This window comes from Stegostoma tigrinum, chromosome 1 (genome assembly GCF_030684315.1).
Source record: "Stegostoma tigrinum isolate sSteTig4 chromosome 1, sSteTig4.hap1, whole genome shotgun sequence".
NCBI lineage: Eukaryota > Metazoa > Chordata > Chondrichthyes > Orectolobiformes > Stegostomatidae > Stegostoma > Stegostoma tigrinum.
The window spans coordinates 92,557,033-92,582,297 of record NC_081354.1 but is presented as its reverse complement, the minus strand read 5'-3'; the positions used below and the strand labels follow the sequence as shown (position 1 = coordinate 92,582,297).

Genomic DNA, 25,265 nt, shown 5'->3' with positions numbered 1-25,265 from the left:
AATCCTGCTCCTAAGATTCAACTTCAAAAATTTCCCAAACACTGATGTAAAGCTCACTTGCCTATAGTTTTCTGGATTTTCCCTGCCGCCCTTTTTAACCAAAGGAACAACTTTGGCTATTCTCCACTCTTGTGGGACCTCGCCTGTGGCTATGGATGATACAAAGATCTCTGCTAAGACCGAGCAATCTCCTGTCTTGCCTCCTTCAGTGCTGTGGGATAGATCCCATTGTGCCGGAGGTACTTATCTACCTTAATGTTTTTCAAGATGCCCAACACCTCTTCTTTCTATTATCAACATACCCAAGAATATTAACATAGTCCTCTCCAACCTGACCATCATCCACATCCTTCTCCTTAGTGAACACTGATGCAAAGCACTCATTAAGGATCTCACCCACTTCTTCTGGCTCCAAGCATAAATTTCCTCAGTACCCTCTTGCTTCTAATATATGTTTATGTCTAAAATGCCTTGGGATTCTCCTTAAATCTACTTGCCCAGGCCAATTCATGGCCCCCTCAAAACTCTCCTAATTTCTTGTATTTTCTGCTAGTCAGGAACTCTGATCAACTGACCTTTAAAAGATTCCCACAAGAAAGACATTGATTTATCCTCAACCAGCTGCCCCCAATCTAGTTTCTCCATTCCTGCCTAAAACTGATGTAGCAATGCAAATTCCCTACTTTTATATCCCTCTGAAACATTGAAAGAGTGAAGCATTGAGCTGCCAATCCAGCCCTTCTCTCAATCAAGTTTCTGCAATGACTCTCAAATTATAGTCCCATGTGCTAATTCAGGTTGTTAGTGCACTTGCCTTCATTGTTGTGCTCCTTACACGACAATGCACTTCAGATTGCCAGTCTTCCATGTTCATTAACCTGGCCCTGCCTGACTAGTTTACTTTACATCAATCTTCTTCTCAATCACTCCATATGCTGACCACTGCACCATTTCCCACACTAGTTTAAACTCTACTTCTGCCACACAACATAAATCCCTTCTGAGTGGCACATGCAAAACTCCCTGCAAGAATGCCTTGCTAGTTTAGGTATAAACCATCCTTCTTGTAGGTCCCACCTGCCTTGGAAGAGATCCCAATGAACCAGGTATCTGAAGCCCTCCCTGCTACAATAGCTCTTTAGCCATGCATTCATCTGTATTATCTTGCCATTTTTGGCCTCACTGGCAACCTGCACAGGGAATAATCCCAAGAATACAACCCTATAGTCCTGCTTTATGTCTTCACACCTAACTCCCTTATAAAAACCGAAAGACCTGCTGATGCTATAAATCAGGAACAAAAACAAAGTTGCTGGAAAAGCTCAGCAGGTCTGGCCACATCCATGAAGAAAAATTCAAAGTTAACGTTTTGGGTTGTGACCCTTCCCCAGAACCTTCCTCAATTCTGAGGTCTATATTATCAGTACTAACATAGACCACAGCATCTGCCTGTTTACCCTCTCCTTTCAGAATAACCTATGCCTGATCAGCGACATCCTTTATCCTGGCACCAGGGAGACAGAGCACTATCCTGAAGTCTCGCTAGTCGCTACAGATACGCATAAGTCTACCCCTGACTTTAAAGTCCCTTACCACTACTGCTTCTCTATACTTCAATATTTTGTGCTGTACAACAGATTGAGTCATGCTGCTGCTTTTGCTTTCCTCTGAGAGGCCATTACTGCCCCCCGCCCCCACCCCTGACCCGCACCCCCCCAAAAAAAAGTATGCAAAACAGTATATCTGTTTGAGAGGGGTATGGCCACAAGGGATTCCTGCACAACCTGCTCCATGCTTATTCAACCTCCTGGTTGTTGTTAAATGCTTATCTATCTGTGCAGCTCCTACTCGTGGTGTGACCAGCTCACTAAGTGTGCTATCCACAACATTATCTGACTGATGGATGCTTCATAGTGAGTCCATCAGGTAGTCCAGGCGGTCTATGATGCAAATGACAAGCTGCAGCTAAACACTTCCTGCAAGCACGGTCACTGTGGAGACTGAAAGTGTCCCTGATTTCCCACATATTACAGGTATTCTACATCTTACGATGAAAAAAATTGGCAAAATTTTGCAAAGCCACAAAATTTTACACTTTGTCATATTATTGGTGAGATTAATTATTCTAAGTGCAAAGGCATATCGGAAGCATGTCATTCTAGAAAACCCAATGTGTTTTCTTCAGCTCCTGACAGCAGGTCCATTCGACTTTTTTGTACATTTCTTCTCATTTAGAAAGGGTCCAAAAAGAAGTAGGTACCACTCATGCTAAGTGCTACTGGCCATTCTCTGACTGCGTAACAATTTACCTGAGATTACATTTCTGTTACTTTATAATGCAGCAAAGCTCTTTCCTAGAGGTCAGCTTCTCTGGTCCCAGTATGTTGAAGCAGACAAGCATTCCAGCTTATTACTCTCTGTGCTTACTGCCTCAATTCCAGGAACAGAAATCAGTCCCTTTTTTCTTGTTCCTTGGGTTTGTAATCTATTTTTATATAATCGGCAAACAGAACCACAATCACAAAATGGGTTTGTATTTTTCAGTTAAGCTTTGCTGTAGCTAACTTGCTTGAAATGAACACACTTTTCTTTCAATCTCCTCAACGATCTTTTGTATGAGCCATTTTGTTTTACATTTCACAGTTGACATTTTGGTTTAAATGTGAGGCCACACAGATATTGATGAAAATGAATTAGCTTTCTGCTTTTGTAAGTGTCTGCTGTGTATTTAATATGATACATGCCTAAAAATATTTGACAGTACAACTACCATTCATGTATGCAAGCACTAACACATATACAGTCAATCAAACTTATTTATGCTCTTTGGGATGACAACTGATTATGTTGCAAATTATGTTGCAATTGAGCTTTTCCACCAACTTTGTTTTTGTTCCTGATTTACAGCATCAGGATTAATACATAATAATTATGTTTACATTTTCAGAACTTTATGCCTCAATGCATATTTACTTTCCATATTCTAATTTAACAGAACCACTTGTATTTGCAATCATGCTTCTTTTAATATATCCAATGTTTGAGGTTTGAATATTCTACTTATTTGTTTTAAATTAAACATTTTGCTTTTGGCATATTTCCAACATATTTTACTTGCACATATCTTGTCACTGCATAAAATCAGAAGCTGAATTAGTGTTTAGGGCAATCAACCTACCATTTTCAGCGGTCCTTACTGAAGAATTATATTAAATAAACAAATAAATCAGCGATGACAGTTGTAACCATGTTGCCTGATTGATTAGGTAACAATCAAAGTAACATTTTTTTAAAAATTGTTGCATGCAAGGTATAAACATCATTCTGCCTGTCAATGATTCACCAACTTAAGATAAAATCTGAAGACGATAGCACTGCCCTATTAAAACTGATATTACATTTACATCAGAACAGCTTTGATAATTAAAATTACCATACAGAACATTCAACAGTTTCAACTATGTCATTGTACTGCATGCTTTGCACTCAGATAGGATGGGTTCAGCTGCATAATGATTTAGTATGGTTTCAGTCCACCTACATAAATACTGAAAGACCAGCTGAATTTGTTTCACAGTAAGTGCTAGATAAAAACAAAATGCAATTAAACTTTCCACGCACTGGAACAAAAGGTTGATTACGAACCTTTAAAAAGCAAATTTCTTCCTCATTCAACCTAAGATAACTCTCACATTTCCCCACCTTCCATGAGTACAACAAACACGTCAAAATAGTAGCCTGCTTTTGCTAATCGTTTCAACTAGAATTATATGGTTTTCTCTTGCTGTACCATATAGGAGGCGCTACTTTAGCTGGCTACCATTTAGCTGGCTCCAGGCGTGTCTGGAGAAAGTTAGCATTTTACAAGGTACGCCTTGATTAGTAATCTCTATGTTTGCAACGGGCCCAGAACTTCCAGTCAGTGCTAATGCTGAGTGTACTGACGCTGACTGTGAAGTTTTCTGCAACTTGACCCTTCCATAATTTTTCGGCTGGGGCTTTGAATACTGATTGAAGAATCCAAGGGTATAGCAACCTCACTATAAGGGAGTCTGTTGGGCACAAGAGACAGAAAAAGGGTGAAGACGCATCGTTTTCATGACAATAGTTGCCATACTCAGGCAACTTTTTAAGGGTCCAAATTCTTTCAGTAATTGAAGGACATAGTGAATGGTTATGTGAGTAGATGAGATAGGAGGAACTGCAGATGTTGAAGAATCTGAGATAACAAGATGTACAGCTGGACAAGATGCAAGCTGAAAAGATTTTCTGTAGAAGGTCTAGGCCTGAAACATCAGCTTTCCTGCTCCTCTGATGCTGCTGGGCCTGCTGTGTTCATCCAGCTCTACATCTTGTTATCTCTTGTGAGTAGATGAAATGGGTTGCTTATTAAATGAAGTAGCTTAGTCAGTGAGCAGATAATAATAAATAAGTTGAGTTGCTGGATGAGAATGAAAGTTAGGGAAGAAGCTCATCAAGTCATGGTAGTGTTATCCATAAGTTAGGTTGATAGTCAAGGGGATGGGAGCAGTTGGTAGCTGAGGGTATTCACATGGGGACAGTCAGTCGGTAGGAGTGTGGATGATTGGATGAATTCAGTTGTGATTCTTATTCGAGTCACTCTGGCTAATCATTGCATTCAACCAGGTATGAATTGTACAGCATTCCCGGGTAAACATCCAGGGGAATCCCAGACATCTGGCTCAAATCTCTATTCTTGAATTCAGTGTCAGAGACATTTTAAAGGTTAGAGGTGTCCAAATTCTTTCAGTAAATGAAGGATGTAGTGAATGATTATGTGAGTAGATGAAATAGGAGGAACTGCAGATGTTGAAGAATCTGAGATAACAAGATGTAGAGCTGGATGGACACAGCAGGCCAAGCAGCATCAGAGGAGCAGGAAAGCTGATGTTTCGGGTCCAGACCCTTCTTCAGAAAAGATTTTCTGGAGAAGGTCTAAGTCAACTTATTTATTATTATCTGTTCATTGACTAAGCTACTTTATTTAATAAGCAACCCATTTCATCTATTCAATAGTTTCTGAGCACAAAAGTCAGCCCACCTGAAGTTTCAATTTCCTAGGCAATTATAATACAATGTGTGCTCATTGGGGCTGTTGCAGTCTCAGGATATAGGGTTGCCAATTCAAGATGAGGAGGAATTTCTTTTCTCATTGGGTTGTGACTCTTCAGTACTCTTTGCCATTGAGAGCTGTGGAGCCAGAGTCCTTGTGGTAGAAATAGATTATTGATCAGTAGAGGAATCAAATGTTATAGGGAAAGGGCTGGAAAGTGTCCTTGAAGAATGTCAGATCAGCCATGACCCTACTGAATGCGGAGTAGACTCGAAGAGCTGAATAGCCAGTTCCTGTTCCTATTTCTTATAGTATTATGGAACCTGACGTCCTAACTTTGATACAAGGTGAGAGTTATAATAGAAAATAATTCTATTTATTACTCCATTCTTGCTAGAAACTTACTGACCGCCATTTTAACTCATGCCTAGATGAAAGGAAAATTCATAAAAAACTAAGTATTGTAAGCAAAATAGGCCTGATAATGTTCTGCACAGGTCTCTCAATGGTATTAAAATCGTGGAATTAGACTATACATCTGAGACCCTTCAGCCCAATACATTTGAATAACCAAAAACAATGCACACTGAATTGCAATTAGGTCAGAAACATATCAAAGGCATAAATTAAAATATAAAGATCTTTATTATAGTCTACCTACTTCTTATAAGAGATAACATATCTGATGTACTGTTAAAACTGTTTTCCATTTTACAAGTAACAGTATAATGAGAAGAATTTAGCAGAGGATGGAATAAAATATAAACATGCTAGGATGCAATTAACCTTGTGCATCAAGGAAAAGTAATACAGTCCTTTCTGTTATTACGTGTGTTTTGTCAACACTAATTGGCTGTGACATGATTAATGAATAGGTGAATGTTGCTTGTAAGATGCAAACTTTTGTATACGTGTGTTGGCTATACACAATTCCATCCCCAACACTAAGAGTCATGGTGCACAGAAGAATACAATCTTCATGCCAACAGAGTCTCCACATCAACATTATTGGCTTGCATGTTTTGTTGTGAAGTGCTTTTTGAGAGGTATTCAATCGTTTCATTTTTTTTCTTTGCAAATCTTGCTGTGTGTCCCACAAATATGGGAAGACAAAGTAAGAAGAATGTTTTCAAATGGCATCCTGGTGAACATAAAAGAAAGGCTATAACACTTGAAGAGAAACTAGATGTTGGAATGTATTTTGAATGTAATGAAAGAACATGCAATATTGTTCATGCAAAAGGAATAAAGGAGTCTGGTTATGCACCATTAGAGACAATGCAGAAAAAAATGCCAGAGACTATTTCCCAGGGCAGAAATGGCTAGCACGAGGGGTCATAGTTTTAAGCTGTTTGGAGGAAAGTATAGAGGGGATGTCAGAGGCAGGTTCTTTACGCAGAGAGTTGTGGGAGCATGGAATGCGTTGCCAGCAGCAGTTGTGGAAGCAAGGTCATTGGGGTCATTTAAGAGACTGCTGGACATGTATATGGTCACAGAAATTTGAGGGTGCATACATGAGGATCAATGGTCGGCACAACATTGTGGGCTGAAGGGCCTGTTCTGTGCTGTACTGTTCTATGTTCTATGTTCTAAAATAAAGCAAGTGGGTTTGCTGGAACAAGCCTGAGTGCTAGCAAATCAGCAAGATCATGGCCAAAGGAACTTGAGCAGATGGAGAGACTCCTAAGTGTGTGGATAGATGGTCAAATGAAAAATAAATGTCTGGGGCTAGCTTTCTCACCATAAAAGAGAAAGCTTTTTCAATTTATGAAGACCTGAAGATAAAAGCTGAAAAGAATGTAGATGTGCCTGCCTTTAGCACTAATAGTGGCTGGTTTGCTGGATTTAAGGGCCACTATGTTTTTCATAACGTAAAGTTATGTGGCAAAGCTGCCAGTACACACGAGGAACATGCATTGACATTGCCACACACAGTGAAAAAAATTGATTAAAGAAGAAGGCTGCAACAAACATCAAGTTTTCAATTTGGATGAGACAGGTTTAAACTGGAAGCGAATGCCAACAAGAACTTACATGTTTAAGATTGAAGCACATGCTCCAAGCTTTAAGGATTCAATGGATCTTATGATTGTGCAGTTATGTGCCAATGCTAGTGGAATCTTAAAGATTAAGCTTGTGGCAGTGCACCGTTCTACCAAACACAAGCCATGAAACGTTACGTTAAATCTACACTAGGTATCTACTTTAGGTCAAGCAGAAGAGGTTGGATGATGGAGCAAAATTTTTCTGACCTTATTATTGATGTTTTTGAAGATATTTTTAGAAATTATGGCAAGAAAGAAAGGGTTTCAAGAATTTCCTCATTTGGTATAATGTGCCAAGCCATCCCTGCACCATTGCTGAGCTTTCTGAAAGCAAAAGTGTTATTTCTATTTTGAAATACAACTTATCTCCTTCAATCCATGGACCAAGTTATATTAGCAATTTTTAAAGCATTTTATTTATGGTGCACATTTAAGAGGCTGAGTGCAGCTACTGAGGGGGATAAGAAGAACAGTGTTCTTCAATTTTGGATGAGCTTTAATGTCAAGAATGCTATTGACATTATTGTGACAGCCTGGGGTGATTATACTAAGTATGGCTTGCATGAAGTTTGGTGGAAACTTCTTCTAGATTGTATTCATGATTTTAAAAGCTTTGAACCATCAGAGGAGCTCCCAAAAATCAAAGAACATTGTGATGATCTTGCAAAACAATTTGGATTTGAAGAAATGGAGAGTGAGGATATTGAACAGCTGCTTCAGTCCTGTTGTGAAGGCCACTCTGCAGGTGATCTACAAAAACTTGTGCTGAGGGTGAAATGGAAGCTGGAAATGAGGAGGTCTAGGATGCAGCACCACAAGGGCTTTCTACTTCTCTTTTGTCTTCTATTCTGAGGGAAGTTGAGAAGCAGTTGCAGCTCTTAGAGGAAAATGATAAAATGCAAAAGCCAGCAGGGTAACAGTTCATGGAATAAGGTCTTATGTGGCACCCAATGAACAGTTGCTTTATTAGAGAAGAAAAATGACAAAGCAGCAAAAACTGTGTGTCTTCTTCTATGCCAAGCACAAGAAACAGTCAGAAGACAATGTTCCACATCCATCCACTTCTGGATTAACTATTTTTTTGCCCTAACGCTGCAATCACAATTGCACCTGAAAGTGATGATGATGATGATGATGACCCTCAGCCCCTGTCTTAACAGCTCAGCATTCTCAAAACCATCCTCCTCCCCCATCAAAGAGAGATAATGGGAACTGCAGATGCTGGAGAATCCGAGATAACAAAGTGTGGGGCTGGATGAACACAGCTGGCCAAGCAGCATCTTAGAAGCACAAAAGCTAACATTTAAGGCCTAGACCCTTCATCATAAAAGGGGGAGGGGGAGAGGGTTCCGAAATAAATAGGGGGAGAGAGGGGAAGGTGGATTGAAGATGGACAGAGGAGATGATAGGTGGAGAGGAGGCAAAGGAAATGGAGGTGCAGCTCCATGAGGCTCCAATGGAGGAGGCCCAGGATGGACATGTCATCTCAGGAATGGGAGAGGGAGTTGAAATGGTTTGTGACTGGGAGGTGTACCTAGAATACCTCCTCCCACCCACCTTCCTGCAAAAATGCCATCCCCTATTCCCAATTCCTTCGCCTCCGCTGCATCTGCTCCCAGGATGAGGCATTCCCCTCCTGTACATCTTGAATGTCCTCGTTTTTCAAGGACTGCAACTTCCCCCCCTCAGTGGTCGAAAACACCCTTGACCGTGCCTCCCACATTTCCCGCAACTTATCCCTCACACCCCGTCCCCACAATAACCACCAAAAGAAAATCCCCCTCGTCCTCACATACCACCCCACCATATTCCGGACACAACGCATAATCCCCCAACACTTCTGCCATCTGCAATCCAACGCCACCACCAAAGACATTTTTCCCTCCCCACCCTTGTCTGCTTACGGGAGGGACCACTCTCTCCGGGACTCCCTTGTCCGTTCTACACTCCCCTCCAACCCCAACACACCTGGCACTTTCCCCTTCAACTGCAGGAAGTGCTACACCTGCCCCCACATCTCCTCCCTCACCCCCATCCCAGGTCCCAAGAAGACTTTCCACATCAAGCAGATATTCACCTGCACATCTGCCAATGTGGTAAACCGTATCCACTGTACTCATTGTGGCCTCCTCTACATCGGGGAAACCGAGCAGAGGCTTGGGAACTGCTTTGCTAAACACCTCTGCTTGGTTCGCAATAAACAACTGCACCTCCCAGTTGCAAACCATTTCAACTGCCCCTCCCATTCCTTAGATGACATGTCCATCCTGTGCCTCCTGCAGTGCCACAACAATGCCACCCAAAGGTTACAGGAAAAACAATTCATATTTCGCTTGGGAACCCTGCAGCCCAATGGTATCAATGTGGATTTCACAAACTTCAAAGTCTCCCCTCCCCCTGCATCTCAAAACCAATCCCCGCCTTCCTAACCTGTTCTTCCTCCCACCTATCCCCTCCTCCCACCTCAAGCCGCACCCCCATTTCCTTCGTACAAACCTCATCCTGCCCGCTTGACGGGTTCGTCCTCCTTGGACTGACCTATCCCCTCCCTACCTTCCCACCTACACTCACCTCTACTGGCTCCATCCCTGCCTCTTTAACTTATCTGTCTCCTCTCCACCTATTGTCTCCTCTATCCATCTTCGATCCACCTCCCCTTCTCTCCCTATTTATTTCAGAACCCTCCCTCCCCTCTTTTCTGATGAAGGGCCTAAGCCCAAAACATCAGCTTTTGAGCTCCTGAGATGCTGCTTGGCCGGCTGTGTTCATCCAGCTGTACATTTTGTTATCTCCTCCCCCATCAAGTTATCTTCATCTTTTTTCAAGGTAAAGTGTTAAATTCACTATGTTATTTCGTTATTAGGTATGAATTTAACATTTATTTAAACTGTTCTATCCTTGGTGTGAGATTAACTACTATATTTGTTTCGAGTTTGAGTTATATTCTTGGTGGTCTGCTCCAACCCTATTTTTTCTGTAAGCCCTGTTCTTTTTATTGTGCCATTTTCTATGGCACGAGATTGCACAAGATTACAACTATCGCGTTATAGCAGAAAGGACTGTATATGCCTGGAGAAGTGCTTTTTAAAGAACATGAGGTTGATTTTCAATTCGCTGTCAATCCACCATCCTGAAGCCCACATAATTTCTGGATTTCATCTCTGTGATGGATGGATTGATTCCTTCAATCTGAGTGTGCTAATTGAGATAGCTACAAGTCGAGTGCCAAAGCAGGTGGAAGCCATGACGTCACTGCCTTGCAAAAGAGAGGAAACTACCTCAGGGCCCAGCAGCCTCAAAGTGTCTAAAAGTGGTCAAATAGCCAAATGATTATTAATGTGCACAAGCAAGGGCAAGGTTCCCAAGTTTCCAATTATTTTCCACATTAAGAAAAGTCTTTAACCTCTACCCTCATTAGACCTAGCAGCTTTAACAGACCACTTAGGTTAATGGTTTACAAATCACCTTCTTGCCCTCAACAGCCTGTTTACAAACTTCACATAAAGGATAACAGAAGTTCAGATACAAATACTAACTGTAGACAAGTGGGTTGTGGACCCCTGCTTAACTTTGAAAATCCCAGCACATGCCAGCTACATTCAGACATTGACTAGCCATCCAAGGGCACTATTTGCAAAGCACACACATTCCTGTTTCAGCCTCATGGGCAATGGAAAATCCTAGTCATGTCTCTGTAACTTTCCATCTAGATAAACTGCCTCACGTAAATATGATGGGTACGCTGTCAGCTACAACAACCTGAGCTGTTTGCGTTTTTTTCTTCTTTGAAATGATCTGTATGAACTGTTCACCACTCTTCACATTTCCTGAAGATACGTGTCACGGTGGGGAGTTAAAGATCTTTTTATTTGTAATCACTTGCAATTTGTTTCACAAAACATGGGAATTTAATTTTAAAGTTAGGCTCAGAAGCAGGAGAAAGTTTGCCAACGGCAGGTGGTAAAGCTATCATTTTTGTGACTTGATAGAACACATCAAAATGAGATAAGAACTAAACTAAAAAGAATCAAAAATATGTCATTTGTACATAACAACAGGTGCTAATATTTGTTGCTCTGGGTCAAATAATCTATTTTTAAAAAAGACCAGTTTCTGAGAATATTGTTTTGCTGAAATATTGGAATAGGTCCCAAAAGCAAATTTAAAGCAAAGCTTATCACTGCTTGTTAACAAGTTTCAGTTGTAAGGATGTTTGTAATGAGGAAGAACCAGGAAATGAGAAGGAAGCAGATAGTGTATTTGAAAACTGGAGGAGGACTGTCAGAGTCTATTTCAGTTTAAATTTGAAGTGAATCGGTGCAAGTTTGTTCATCAATTCTTGGTGTTTTTACAAGATTTGCTTTTACAAGAAAGAAAAGCATTATGTATGTTTATACCTATCATGGTATAATAATAAACGTTCCTGGAAGGTCAACATTGAACAAGATGTTTCCCCAGCTTGCTCATGTCTTTTTGTTATTTTGCAACCACAGCACGAATGATAATTTTTGAACAATAAAGGGAAGGACTTTTTTTAGGGGCAGAAAATAAACACCCGGATTTTTTCTGGCTCCAATCCTGTATCTCAACCACCTCATCACCATTCTCAACCCTGAGAGGCAATTGTCACAACACTTGATTTTCTTGGCACAGGTCGAGTGGCCAAGTAGTAGGGGAGTCAGAAAGGAGGCTGGCAGGAAAGGCAGGAGACCCAATTTAAACTGACCATGACAGTCATTACTGTTGTTGCTGTTTTACTGACTCATTTGCCGAAGTCCTTCTACTGATGAAGCAGTAATCCAGGATAGGGCTGTCATTCACTTTACTGATGCTGACCTGGAGATCTTCCTGGAGGCAGTGAGGGAGAGGAAGTGGCTGCTTTTTCTGGAGGGTGACACAGGAGGCTACCATTCTTGATCAGGCAGGCCTGGCTTGAGATGGCTGATGTAATCAGCAGGCACAACATAGTCAGAAGCAACAGTGCTAGAAAACATTTGATCACCTTCTTTGTTCTGACAAGTTGAGAGTAAAGCTGAATCCACAGGAAAGGCCTCTGGGTATATTCAACACCTAATTGAAATGCCAGCTGAGCAACTACAGGGTGTTTGCTGCTCCTCACTACGTTCACAGAATGCATGCCACATGTGTAGCTTTGACCAACCAGTGGTGCAGATGGCACAAAGGTTAGCGAGAGAGGTGGCCAGTTCTGGTGCTCCCCTCCAGTCGTTCTATGTCCCTGTAAAGGAAGAGGCAGACATCCCTCTTGTGGTGCCATCATCAGCCTCCTTGGCCACTCTGGCTGACTGACAATCAGTGTGGCTGGGCAGAATGATGCAGCCTGCCCTGCAACGACTGGTGCAGCAGCCTTTTCCCATTGGGAACCCCGTAATGAAATTGACTGTTTTGTGCATCTCAGTTATAAGAAGGTGACAGCGGGAGTATAGGCTGGAATGAAATTCTGCAGGAGAAAACACACACACACACACACACACACACACACACACACGCACACACGCACACGCACGCACACACGCATGCACACACACACACACACACACACACACACACAGTATTATTGTGTCAATTAGTGCCTTGATAACTGTACTGGTATGACCGTCTGACTTCTCTTCTGAATTGGTCTCCCTTCTATGTGTCCACATATTTTGTAGAGGTGTCCATGATTGGTTCGCTGCTGTGGATCTACTTCCATGTGCCTGGTCAGCCCCTGACTCAGCAGCAGTCCATGGCCTTCCAAAATCTTAATATGGTTCACAATGAGCCCTCAATTCTCTCTTTAACAGCCTTAATAAAATTTACAAATGAACTGGGCAGGTTCTGCAACAACCACCCCACACCCCAGCCTTCACAGTTTCCCTCCCCAATCCTCTGGTGACATTTGTCAGTCCTGGGAATGGTGCTGGGTAGCCAATATTCCAGCCAGTGTGTTTATAAATCACCTATCACTACCATCTTCCTGGTAGGACCTAAACCTTCTGCCCAAATCACTCTGATTAAAGGAACATATTTCTTATTTTAATATTCATGTGAAAAGGTTTATCCAAATTAGTACTTAATTAATTACAACAAACAAATAATCAGCTGAAGAGATAAATAACTCATTGGGTTAATTTTGAAAGGATGCAAATTGCATTGAGCAAATTAATTATACTTTAATAAAGCAATTTATGGTTGTACAAAGCAACAGCATTCTTGTTTTAACAATATTGTTAGCAACTGGCTTTATGCAGATTGTATTAAACTACATTTTATATTCAATTTATTGCTTCTGAAGCTAATTACTGATGCCTAATTTTGTAAATAACACACTGACTTTTCAGTAGGTGACTACTCCTGGGACCAGAGAATTAACCAATGGGAAGTGGTTAAAAGGAATGGAATTTATGAGAATAAGCATAAAATTCTGAGGAGGCCTGTCTGGACAGATGATGAGAAGCTGTTTCCGTCACTGGAGAATCCAGGTCTAGAGGGAAGGAGTTCAGAAAAATGTGCAAATGTTTTAAGAGCTGAGAAGGGGAGAGCTCTGATTATTTTTTTTCCCCTACCTGTCTATCTGCTAGAGGACTGTGGATGTTCAGCTAATGAGAACGCATTCCAGACCTGGACTAAGTGAACAAAGGGATTCCGTCACTGGAGAATCCAGGTCTAGAGGGAAGGAGTTTAGAAAAATGTGCAAATGTTTTAAGAGCTGAGAAGGGGAGAGCTCTGATTATTTTTTTTCCCCTACCTGTTTATCTGCTAGAGGACTGTGGATGTTCAGCTAATGAGAACGCATTCCAGACCTGGACTAAGTGAACAAAGGGATAGAACTGGAAATGAAGATCAGACTGAAGATCAATGACAATCTTATGAAACATGGTGAAGATTTCAGGGGCGTGCTGATCCTGTTCCTAGCCTCAGGTTCTAATTGCCAGTTTCTGCATGTAATGGTTTATTATTAAGTCTTATTTTAAAAATTAAATTCATTAAAACTTGCATTGTTTTAGCTAAGAAGTAGTCAATGTTTTCCTTTATTTTCATCTCTTTCAGGAGCAGGCTAAAAAATCACTGATGATCTTAAGAATAAAATGCTTATGTTTTGGTATTCTCTTACCTAGGATATTGACTGTTTTTTTTCACAGCACTGAGATAACATTAAACCTCCACATAGGAGTAATAGGATCTTCAGATAATCATACAATCCTGACAGTGCAAAAGAGGTCATTTGTCTTGTCGAGTCGGCACTGACCCTCTAAAAAGCATCTCACCTAACTCACTCCACTTCTCTAAACCCACAGCAGTTTCTTTTTTCAACCATGGCTAACCCATCTAATCTGCACATCCCTGGACACTACAGGGCAATTTTTGGTACAGCTAATCCACTCTACCTACTCATCTTTGGATTGTGGGAGCAAACCAGACATGGGGAGAATGTGCAAACTCCACACAAACAGTCGCCCAAATCTGGGTGTTATGAGGCATCAGTGCTAACCACTGTGCCACCCAGTCATAATATCTCTAAAAATTAACAGCGATTATTCTACAATGTAACAATTTCTTCTGATAGTTTTATCTGGCAGCCTCAGCAGGTAATTTATGCAGTATCCTTACCTGATTCTGAGTTTCCTTGCATCTTGATTTATATTCCTGCTAGGTGAAAGCTCATATAGCTCATTTCTCTTTTCCTCCACAGCCTGGAGCAAGCAAAGATGAGTTATCAGCAGCTCTGACTGAGTGACAATGAGCACAAGTGAAATTTTGGGCCAGAATTTTAAGAGTCAGGTTTCAGATCCTGGCCCTAGGCCTCAATACCTCTGTGCCTGCAATCTATTTTAAATGCCCTAACTGAGGAAGAGGTGAGCCTGGCACTAAATTAATGGTACCAGCAAACTCCAGAAATTGGGAACTGCCTCACTGGTGCTGGTGGCAAAAGTGGACAGCTGGGGTCCACTGCTGCCTTGCCAAGTAGAACAACTCTTTAGAATACCAGGAGCTGGAACTCAGACAAAATTGTAATCTACAGCACTCAACCTAGTTCAAATAAGCACATCAAATTTTAGTTTTACCAGAAATAGAGATAAACTCTCTGATGTCCCTTCAATTTAGACTGTTCATTGAGAATACCACTGTCATCAACCCTGGCTCATTAACAAACTCCTAAAGGAATTTAATGGATTGTGAATTGGAGATGAGTAGGTTTCCCATTTTACAAAGCTGCACTAAATATTTATTTTTGTAGTATGCTGTGAAAATTTAGGAAAATTGAACCCTTTTTTAGCTTACCTGCAGATATGAAGAGAAAACACAAAAAGGGTACCTTGAAGGAAGGCTTGTTGCTATTCAAGTAAGAACAATTCAGCAAAGTCCTGATTTTAGGCATACCATGAGTAGGAGCACTTTGATAACAGGAAATACTGTATTATTACTACATCAAATGTTGATGCAAAAAATATTTCACAGCTAGACTGGATAGAATGAATTAGCGGTTCCTGTGCCTCACTGAGCTAAGTATGAGAGGTTTATAAAACAAACAATAAAGTAAAGAAACATTACCACTGAAATCACCCAAACCTGTCATGAAAACCTCAAATCCCTTCCTTTGAACTCTCATAATATGCACAAGTACAAGTCATTTATTTTTGCACTGTTACCATAAATGTAGTTACGCAGTCCCTCCTCTTTACATTTCCATTGACTTCAAAGATTCATTATCATCACCTGTTTAACCTGCTAAAAGTCAAAATTAGTCAGAATCTGTTACTCATAATGGATCATCTCCAAAATATTTCTAAGTTCCTCTCTCAAGAGAATTTTTTTTGCTGGTTTTGTTACTTCATCCAGATTATAATTGTCTTAATAGCATTATTTTACATAATTTAGTTTTAAACACTTGCTTTTATGAAAGTAAACTTCAAATTTTCAATACAAACTTTCTATCTAGTACTTTAATGTTTCAAAATAGTATTTGATCATTGCTTCTTTTTTTGATTGAGAAAATAAAACTATCCTATACAAGCAAGGAGAAAAATAAACATAACTAAAGTCTACAGTCTCATGAGTTAGGTATCTTTTTCCTTACTTGCTATAGAAGAGATAATGAACTAGATTATACATCGAGGGTGGCTTTCTGCACCCTTAGGATAAGTATTGAACGCAAGACTATCTCCATTTAGCCACCTATCCCACGTCTTTTTATAGGCAATAGTCCATTAATTAGTATGAAGTTCTGCCTTTAGTATGAAGTTCTATTAACCTTCAAGAGGAAGGCATGGTTCAAAGTTGCCAGCCAAACAGAGGCTGTGGAAGGAAAAAGGGAATTCTGCATGTGCATAACTATTTAAGAAAATTATTTTGCTGGCATTATGACATTATGACATTTCAACTATGCAACCAATGCAAAACAAGATCTACCAAACATTTTCTTGATCAAGAAAATGTTTGGTAGATCTTGTTTTGCACTGGTTGCGTAGTTGAAATGCCATGAGTTCTTGAGTAGTTCTAGTAAATCAGTCCTTGTAAAAATATATATTACAGGGTGGGGGAGTCCAAAAGTAGAGGACATAGGTTTAAGGTGACAGGGGAAAGATTTAAAAGGGACCTGAGGGTTAACTTTTTTGCACAGACTGTGGTGTGTTCATGGAAGATATGCCGGAAGTAGTAGTGGAGGTGGGTACAATTAAACATTCAAAAGGCATCTGGATGGGTATATGAATGGGAAATGTTGAGAGGGATATGGGCCAAATGCTGGCAATGGGACCAGGTCAGATTGGCACAATCAAATTGGATCGAAGAATCTGTTTCCATGATGTATGACTCTATGACTATTCTGTCTTGGAGCCACGTAAAAACTACGTAAATCTACATCTATTGCATACTAGTATATTAAGCTCAAGAATACTGGCCATTATCAACAGCAATGTTATTTCCACTCGGAATGTGGCAGGATACGATGGCAACACACGTTTTAGCAACTTTCTTTACCTCCCAAGCAAAGACCAACTTGCGTTTTCAGTTACATAATAACAAAAAAGGACCAGTGTTCTCTTGGGCCAATGTCATGTTCTTAGTTTTGCTGATAAGGAGAAAACTTATTCTGTAAACTAGATTGAGAAATTTGCGGAAAACATCTGATAGGTTGAAGCAGGCCATATGAGTGGCAGCTGTTGGGATTAACAAATGCATAAAGATCAATGTTTTCAAATTTTACAGGCACTTTGTTGAGAATTTGTAAGTTTATTGAGGGCAGTGGAATGTTTTCAATGGCACCCATTCCTTTCTGTATATATTATCTGATGGAAATTAATTCTGGTTTTGAAGTTTCTTTTTAATGCCCTAAGGTACAATTCTCTGCTTTTGCAGTGTATTCAATTTACTAGGCTGATTGAGACTGAGCAAAACTGAGTAGCAAACTGGAATATCAGTCAGTTTATTTAATAAAATAACAGAGATCAGTATACTAAATCATTCAGCAAACTTTGAAATGTTACACTAGAGAAGAAATAATACCATGGAAATCAAGCTGTATGATTTTACTGTGAAGTACTTTTACTTACACTTCTTGATTAAACTTTACTGTCCACTATCTTGAAAGAAATGCTGAACTATTTCATTCATTGTTTCACTTTTTAATGGCTGAAGCACTCCAGCTAAAACAGCAAAGGAATTTGATGCAAATGAGTCAAACATATGTATAATGTTATGTAGCATAAGTTCCAGGATAAAGGGACTAGTGCATCTGCTGCAGAGGCCACTGGGGTAAAGAAGGGTTATAAACAACCTTGATTAAATCAGCTTTCTAACTAAAACAACCTCAAAAGAAACAAAAATAAGAGCTGACCTGCAAACAGAGGAAAAATAGGAGAAAGACATTTTCCCATTAAAAAGTAATTGGAATATTTTTAATTAAAATAAAGTAGCTGATATTTCCATAATAATGAAAAATGCGTCTGAATGCAAGACAAGAGCAATAGCAGAATTGCTCATTTTTGTTTCATGTAATTAATCTGAACACTCAGCTTAATACAAGTTCTGACCAGAGAGATTCAGTAACTGCTGACAGATGCAACCTGCCTTGTTAATGCACAGCACTAATGCCTGCCTCCTGACATGCTGGCAGATTTAAATTTCTTTCGAGTTTTATTGTTACACCAGGACATAAATATTGCTCAAATCAGGTTTCTTTGCAAAGCAAAGAATACCCTGCTGGCTAAACAGTATCCTGAATTCATTTCAACTGTTATGCTTCTTGTGAAAACAAAAAAGAGCCTTCAATGTTAATGTAGCACCTCCCATGTATTTCAAAGAAATCCTCCAGTGGTCTACAGATCCACTCGGGTAGTTTGCCAAAAGCTCAACTGTTAGTGTGAAATTAATTTTCCTCTAATTTTTAAGTGTCTGTTCAATAACAACTTCAATCACAACGGATAAAACAATAAAGCTAAACATAAAGTTATAATGCAATACCACAGTGGTATGTCCAGATAAAATAACAGAGGGAGCGAGTATCTTACCAAGAGGTACGCAGGCTTATAATGGGGGTGAATAAATTCCTCCTCGGCTGTGTCAAGTAATCACACAGTCTGCAGGGATCTGGGGTGGATTTTAATTGAAAATGGCAATTTACCACCCTGCTTAAAATATTAGCTCAGTTAACATCGTTTTCCACTGGGCAGCTGATATGCTTGCCCATTTCAGGAATAGATACACTCACGCTTATATGGTTTTACCAGGTGGTACTGCAGAAAATGCTGAAGATTAGTTCCTTGTGGAGTAAGCAGAAGCAGAAATGCACCTCTGGGATCCAGACAAATAATGTGAGCTACTCCTACCTTGGACTCCTTATTCATAGTTGGTGCCCTACCACAATCTCAACCTACCATCCCCACTCAATGAACTATCATAAAAACCAAAATAACTGAAGATGCTGTAAATCAACAACAAAAACAAAGTTGCTGGAAAAGCTCAGCAGATCTGGAAGCATCTGTGAAGGAGAAAACAGAGTTAACGTTTTGAGTCCGGTGACCCTTCCTCAGAACTGAGGAACTGTGTTCTGAGGAATGGTCACCGAACCCAAAAAGTTAACTCTGTTTTCTACTTCACAAATGCTGCCAGACCCAATGATCTGTCATGTTGTCTGCTGAGCCAGACTGCAAGCAACACAAAAACGCCCAATACGAAACACATAGCAAACTGCAGTGGGGCACCACAGTTCGCAAGCGGCATGCTAATGCGACTGAGTCTTCAAAATTGTGCAAACCTAATAGCACCTAGATATGATGCCACATCAGCACACTCAGCTAATCAGTATTTTGATAGTTGTTACTCTATATTCAGAATCACACATGTACAATGACCACATGACCAAGGGAGCAGAAGGTAACCAGAGTCCAGAGAAAGACTTTTCACCAAAGAATTAATGCCTTCAGGTAAAAAAGAGACGATAAAATTGATGGGAAAATGTGAGATTGAAACAAAAAGTTAAAATAAAACTACTTCTAGTTCAACGGCTGTATCAGGTGCACATATGTATGATTCTTCAAGTACTTTAAAATAACGCACTACCACAACCTAATATTGTGAAATTATTAATAAAGTAGACTATCTTGCAATTGTTGATTTGATACATAAACAATATTTTATTCTATTTTATCTTACTTTATTCATGTGAAAATACAAATACATTTGGATTAAAAATGTTTATGTTATTTCTACTTTGAATTTTCTATTAAGTGCTCATGTTATTATTGGTGAAAACTAGTCTCTAGCATTAATATTAATGCACTTTGGTTTAGAGCAAAAGCGATTAGTTTTATGACCTTACCATTTTCCATGTGTTCTGCCTCACCAACGCTGCCATCAGGTGTGGTCCTCTCGTAGTTGTCTTCTGGAAGTGGGAGTGAGCCTAGTCTTGGTCCTGATGAACTCTTGCTGCTCGGTGTTTCCGATTCTTCCAAGCCACTATCATAACAGCTTTGTAGGGACCCCTGATGTGGATCCTGAGGCTGACTCACAACAGAGAAAGTCACACGACGAAAAGGCTAGAAGAAAGATGATCATAAATGAAACAGCTGTATTTATATCAACTCTACAAAGTTCTGTACGACAGAAAATAAAATGGATGCTGAAGCACTGAACAAAAAATACTCAAATTTTACTGATTACTAGTGAATGCCATTCTTTTAATGACTGTATCCATAAAAGTTGTTCAGTAACTGAAGTCATTATCAAAGGAAAACAACAAATGCTGGAGATCACAACAGGTCAAGCAGCATCCATGGAGGAACAGCAAGCTAACTTCAGCTCTGAGGAAGAGTCATTCGGACTCAAAACATTAGCTTACTCTCTCTCTCCATGGGTGCTGCCTGATCTGGTGTGATCTCCAGCATTTGTTGTTTTCAGTACAAGATTCCAGTATCTGTCGTAACTTGCTCCTTCTTCATCTGAACAAACGCATTCATAACTTAAAATATCAATCATTTCCATTGACCCAGAAATGCCAATCAAGTTCAAAAACAGGGATGAGGAGAAAGAAGAGTCCGAGGTTTTCCACGGTCAAGTGTAAGGCATAGGATTGGGCCGGAGGGGTTCACAGGGTCGGGGAAAGAGGGAAGAATCAGTGAGATGTTGGGTCGGAGACTGACTAGAAAGGGTCAGGTCAGTGGGATGTTGCGAAATAATAGAAGGGTTGGTTCAGGCAAGGATATGTTGGGTCCAGCAGTGGCTTCCCTGGAAAGGAAATGGGGTCAGGGAGGGTTTAGATTGACAGTAGTGGGTTTTGGATGCTGAGGGCTCAGCAGTCAGGGTGGTGTAGCTGTGGGGAAGTGGTTTCAGTGATGAGCCGGGCGGGGGTGGGGGGGGGAGAACAGAGGGTTCAGTTTAATAATTATACAGTAGTTAGTCTAGGATTTTAATCCTCTAACCCTTCCTGAGAAAATATTAAGTTGGAGTAAGTCAGAACTTCAGAAATTCTGACTCTAAGGGATCCTGAGAGTTTCAGACACAGAAGAATAGACGGAAGGAAGTTCAGATTTTCCAGGCGATTTCCTTGTAGTCAACTGCATTAGGACTTCTGCACAGTCTCAATGTGCAACCCCAACCTACCTTGCAGAAACAAATATCAGACCTTTGGAATTTCTAGGCCCTTTATTTTCACAGACATGTTACTGCACCGTTGTTCTCACAGTCTACCTTCAGTAGCTAAACAGCTGAAGAAAGTACACCAGTCCAATCTGTGGCAGCACACTTTCTCTGGTAAATTGCTAGTTTGTCTTACCATTTAATATTCACTTAATTCTCTTAACCATCTTTTTCTTTCTTTATTAGATTCTTGACTCGATTAATTGGAGGAGACTGCATACTTTTGTGGCCCTACGGTGTTGCATGTACCATCTGATACTTCCAATGCCAATTATACCATCTGTGGAAATTTTCCCAGCCAGACCTCTATATCAGGCATGCCAAATTTCCCATCTGTTCTAAAGTTCTCAGTTATACCATATGCGCCAACTTTGCCAACAGTCACATATGCCTGTTTCACAATTGTACCAACAGTGCCACCTGTATTGCAAATGCTTTCTGTGTCGTTTTACTTAATATAGTGCTACCTATGTAAGCTGCTGTCTCTTTGACTGTTGCACATAAAACAAGTTTCACATAATCCAGCATCTAATACTCTAAATATATTAAAATTATGTACAGACAATGTGGAAAGGATGATTTTCTTTATTCTCCCATCAAAACAATCAGATGGCTACTCATTTAAACAAAAGGTTTCCGATGGAAGATGTGCCTCCTATTTCTATAAGGGCTGTCATGCTCAGTCATGTAAATCAAATGTGTGTATCTCATTAATAAATGACCCATTTGAAGCTAACTCATAAAATTGTAATTTTCCCCTTCCTAAAGAACTGAATGTTCATAAAATACTTTAAATTAACATCTTCACAGATTGCTGACAAGTAAATTATTGTTAATGAATAGCAATTGCATTGGCAATTGGAAGCAAATTTTCTGCAGATAATATGAAACCTTAAAATCCATCCAGATTAGGAGGTAACAAGAAACTTGCATGGTAATACAATCTAATTATATCCATGAGTTTGTCTATTTTAATTACAAAAAAAATAAATTAAGCTTTAGACAAGAGACATGATCATATTTTAAATTCAAAAATGCTGATGATATAAATTTAGTCCAGAGTCAAAAAAACTTATGGATTTCCTATCCACTGTTGTGCCTAGGGCAGTGAGGAGCTGGAGGACAAAGTTATTACATTTAAAAAAAAAATTTGATTAACTGCACTGCAGAAAGAATTACTCACTGGTACATACTGGTACTTCCTTGCATAAATAACCTTTGCCAGACAATCAGACACATTTATGAATATCACAAAATGTCTATTCAGATGTGTGCATGTTTTGGGCACAACAAAGAGTACATAGTGATCAAGCCTTCACTGTAGATTTTTGGGTTGCAGGCTACATTTCAATGAGTTATTTTCTTCACAGCATCTTAGAATGTCAAAATTTATACAGAACAAATTACATCTGAATGTTCCTATTATTTTATTATAGAATGATGAAATAATAAGCTGAGGTTATCCAAGTGACTCTTAAGATTTTTTCCATGAATTTGTAATTGAAACATACTGCTGATTGATTTTCATGAAAGTTAATTAAGTACTATATGTCCTGCCTAATGCAGATTTCAGATGCTGCAATGAATATAAATCTGACTGCATCATTGTTGTCTATCCTGTTGTTCTTCAGCCATGGACTCTTTAATATGCACTGGTAGAAGTTCCAAGATGTTAATGACTTAATTTTTAATCCTTTTATCCTCAAATTGTTTTCACTTCTCCCAGCTTCTTTCTGAATGTATTCTTAATAATTTCACTTGCACTTTTTTATTTTTTTTGAGGACTTTGTGCTATTCAGAATTCTTATGAGAAATTGAATACTTTGTTCACAGGGCAACAAACATGAAGAATTTGAAAGCATGCCCAGGTTCGGGTGCCCATAACAGACAATGGTATAAACCTCTCTTTGCTTTTCGTAACAACCTGTTTCAGCCTCAGCATCATTTAAAAAAAGGTCAATATCTTTCTTGAAGTCATAAACAGAAAAATGTCATGTGACTGCATTGAACGTCAGTCTCTTTCTCACTACTTTGGCAGGAGAGGAAGGGGGATGTTGAATTGGGTCAGGTCAGCACAGGAAGGTTTGGTGGGGTATTTTATCTTGCAATTGATGATAAATATGGTCAGGTTGTTACAATGGGGATAGTTCAATTTAGGATCCTAGTCAGCATGGATGAGTTGGGTTGAAGGGCCAAATTCTGTGCTTTATGACCGAGTACTATAAACCCATTTTATGTTGTCAAACAACCTAATTTTGCTTCTACGAGGGAAGAAAACTATATTTCTACCGCGCTTTTCACCATTTCAACTTAAAGCACTACATAATCAATTAAATATTGTTTTTAGTCATTGTTACACAATGTGGCTGCTGTTTACAACAAACTCCCAGAAACAATGATGTAGCAATAACCAATGTATTTCCAGTGATACCTTTGAGGGAAAAATGCGCTGAGTAATTCGAGACAGCTCCTCTGTTCATTGTCCAAAATAAAGCCCTGGAATCATTAACATCAGCTTGCAGGGTATGCATTGGTTTGGTTTAACATCTGATTTGAGGATTTGTGCTGTTTCTTTAGGCATGTAAGGATTCCATGATTAGGATCTGATGTCAAGGAAATCCCTTATTCCATGATGGAGAAGGCAGGGGAGAAAGAAGCTTTGAAAGGAAGTGGAGGTGGCAAAAAGTGTAACAGAACAAGGAGGTAAATGACTCTCAAAAATTTGCAAGCTCTCCTCCTTGTCCTCATTGAGTCACAGGTAGACAGAGAAATGAAGAAGGCTTTTGGTACACTTGCCTTTATTGGTCAGTGCAGTGAGTATAGGATTTTGGGGGTCATGTTGCAGCTGTACAGGATATTGATTAGGTCACTTTTGGAAACAGCATTCAAGTCTGGTCTCCTTGCTGTAGGAAGGATGTTGTTAAATTTGAAAGGGTTCGGAGAAGATTTACAATGATGCTGCCAGGGTTGGACGGTTTAAGCTGTAAAGAGATGATGAATAGGTTGCAGCTATTTTCTCTGGAATGCTGAAGGCTGAGAGGTGGCCTTATTGAGGTTTATAAAATCATCAGGGGCATGGATACAGTGAATAGGCAAGGTCATTTCCTCAGGATAGGGAAGTCCAGAAGTAGGGGTCATAGGTTTAAGGCCACAGGGGAAGATTTAGAAGGGGCCTATGGGGCAATGTTTTCATGGAGAGGTGGTGCATGTATGGAATAAGTTACCAGAGGAAGCGGTAGGGGCAGGTACAATTAAACATTTTAAAGGCATCTGAATGGGTACATGAATAGGAAAGGTCTGGGGAGATATGGGCCAAATTCTGGCAAATGTAACTAGATTAATGTAGGATATCTGGCCAACATGTTGGACCAAAAGGTCTGGTTCTGTGCTGTACATCTCTATACTTCTATAGCAGCACCTCAAACTAGCAAAAGTGCTGGGCTGGAGTGTCAACCAAGTTTTTGTGCTCAAATCTCTGACAGAAAAAGAAGTATGGTATTTGTGAATTCCTCGCCAGTTGTCGATGGTGAATACTCTGTTTGGGTGAGGTAAATAATTTTCACCTTTTCTTCTTGCATTTTGTAATGAATTTTTTTAAAAGGCAAACTGGTACTATGCATTGAATGTTTAAATATGACAAACATGATGCTGTCAGAATACTTTGCATCAAGCACCCGATCCAAATAAGTATTAATATTGTGCAGATATTTTAGTCAGTGGCAAAGAAATTGAGTTTTGCATATACACTTGCCTTTAGACTCTCAATGAGCTTTTTCAGTGGACTCACAACAATTAGAGTGCTCTATAAGGAAGCAAGGTAAGCAATGGTATGTCTCTTTTAACAACTAGATTTAAGAATGAACCAGGAACAGCAAGCTAGAATGGTTAAATCAACATTTAATCATGTTTGGAGAGTGAAATAAAGGCAGAAAAGGTAAGACGGGAATAAAATAAATATTTTGATATTCTGAACAAGTTTCAGGCATGTGCTAGACCTTTACATGTAGCAAAGC

General features: G+C 39.7%; 1 protein-coding gene across 3 annotated transcripts in view; it reads right to left on the bottom strand.

Annotated features, from left to right (window-relative positions):
• pcdh7b (protocadherin 7b) overlaps nt 1-25,265 on the bottom strand; it is a 377,866-nt gene that overhangs the window by 190,105 nt on the left and 162,496 nt on the right. For 2 of the 3 annotated variants that reach the window (XM_048547072.2, XM_048547062.2), the window contains exon 2: nt 19,937-20,153. In XM_048547072.2, coding sequence (XP_048403029.2) covers nt 19,937-20,153 — 217 coding nt within the window. Of the gene's footprint in view, nt 1-14,730; nt 14,811-19,936; nt 20,154-25,265 lie in introns of those variants that run through there. The other variant, XM_048547081.2, reaches the window with a different exon arrangement.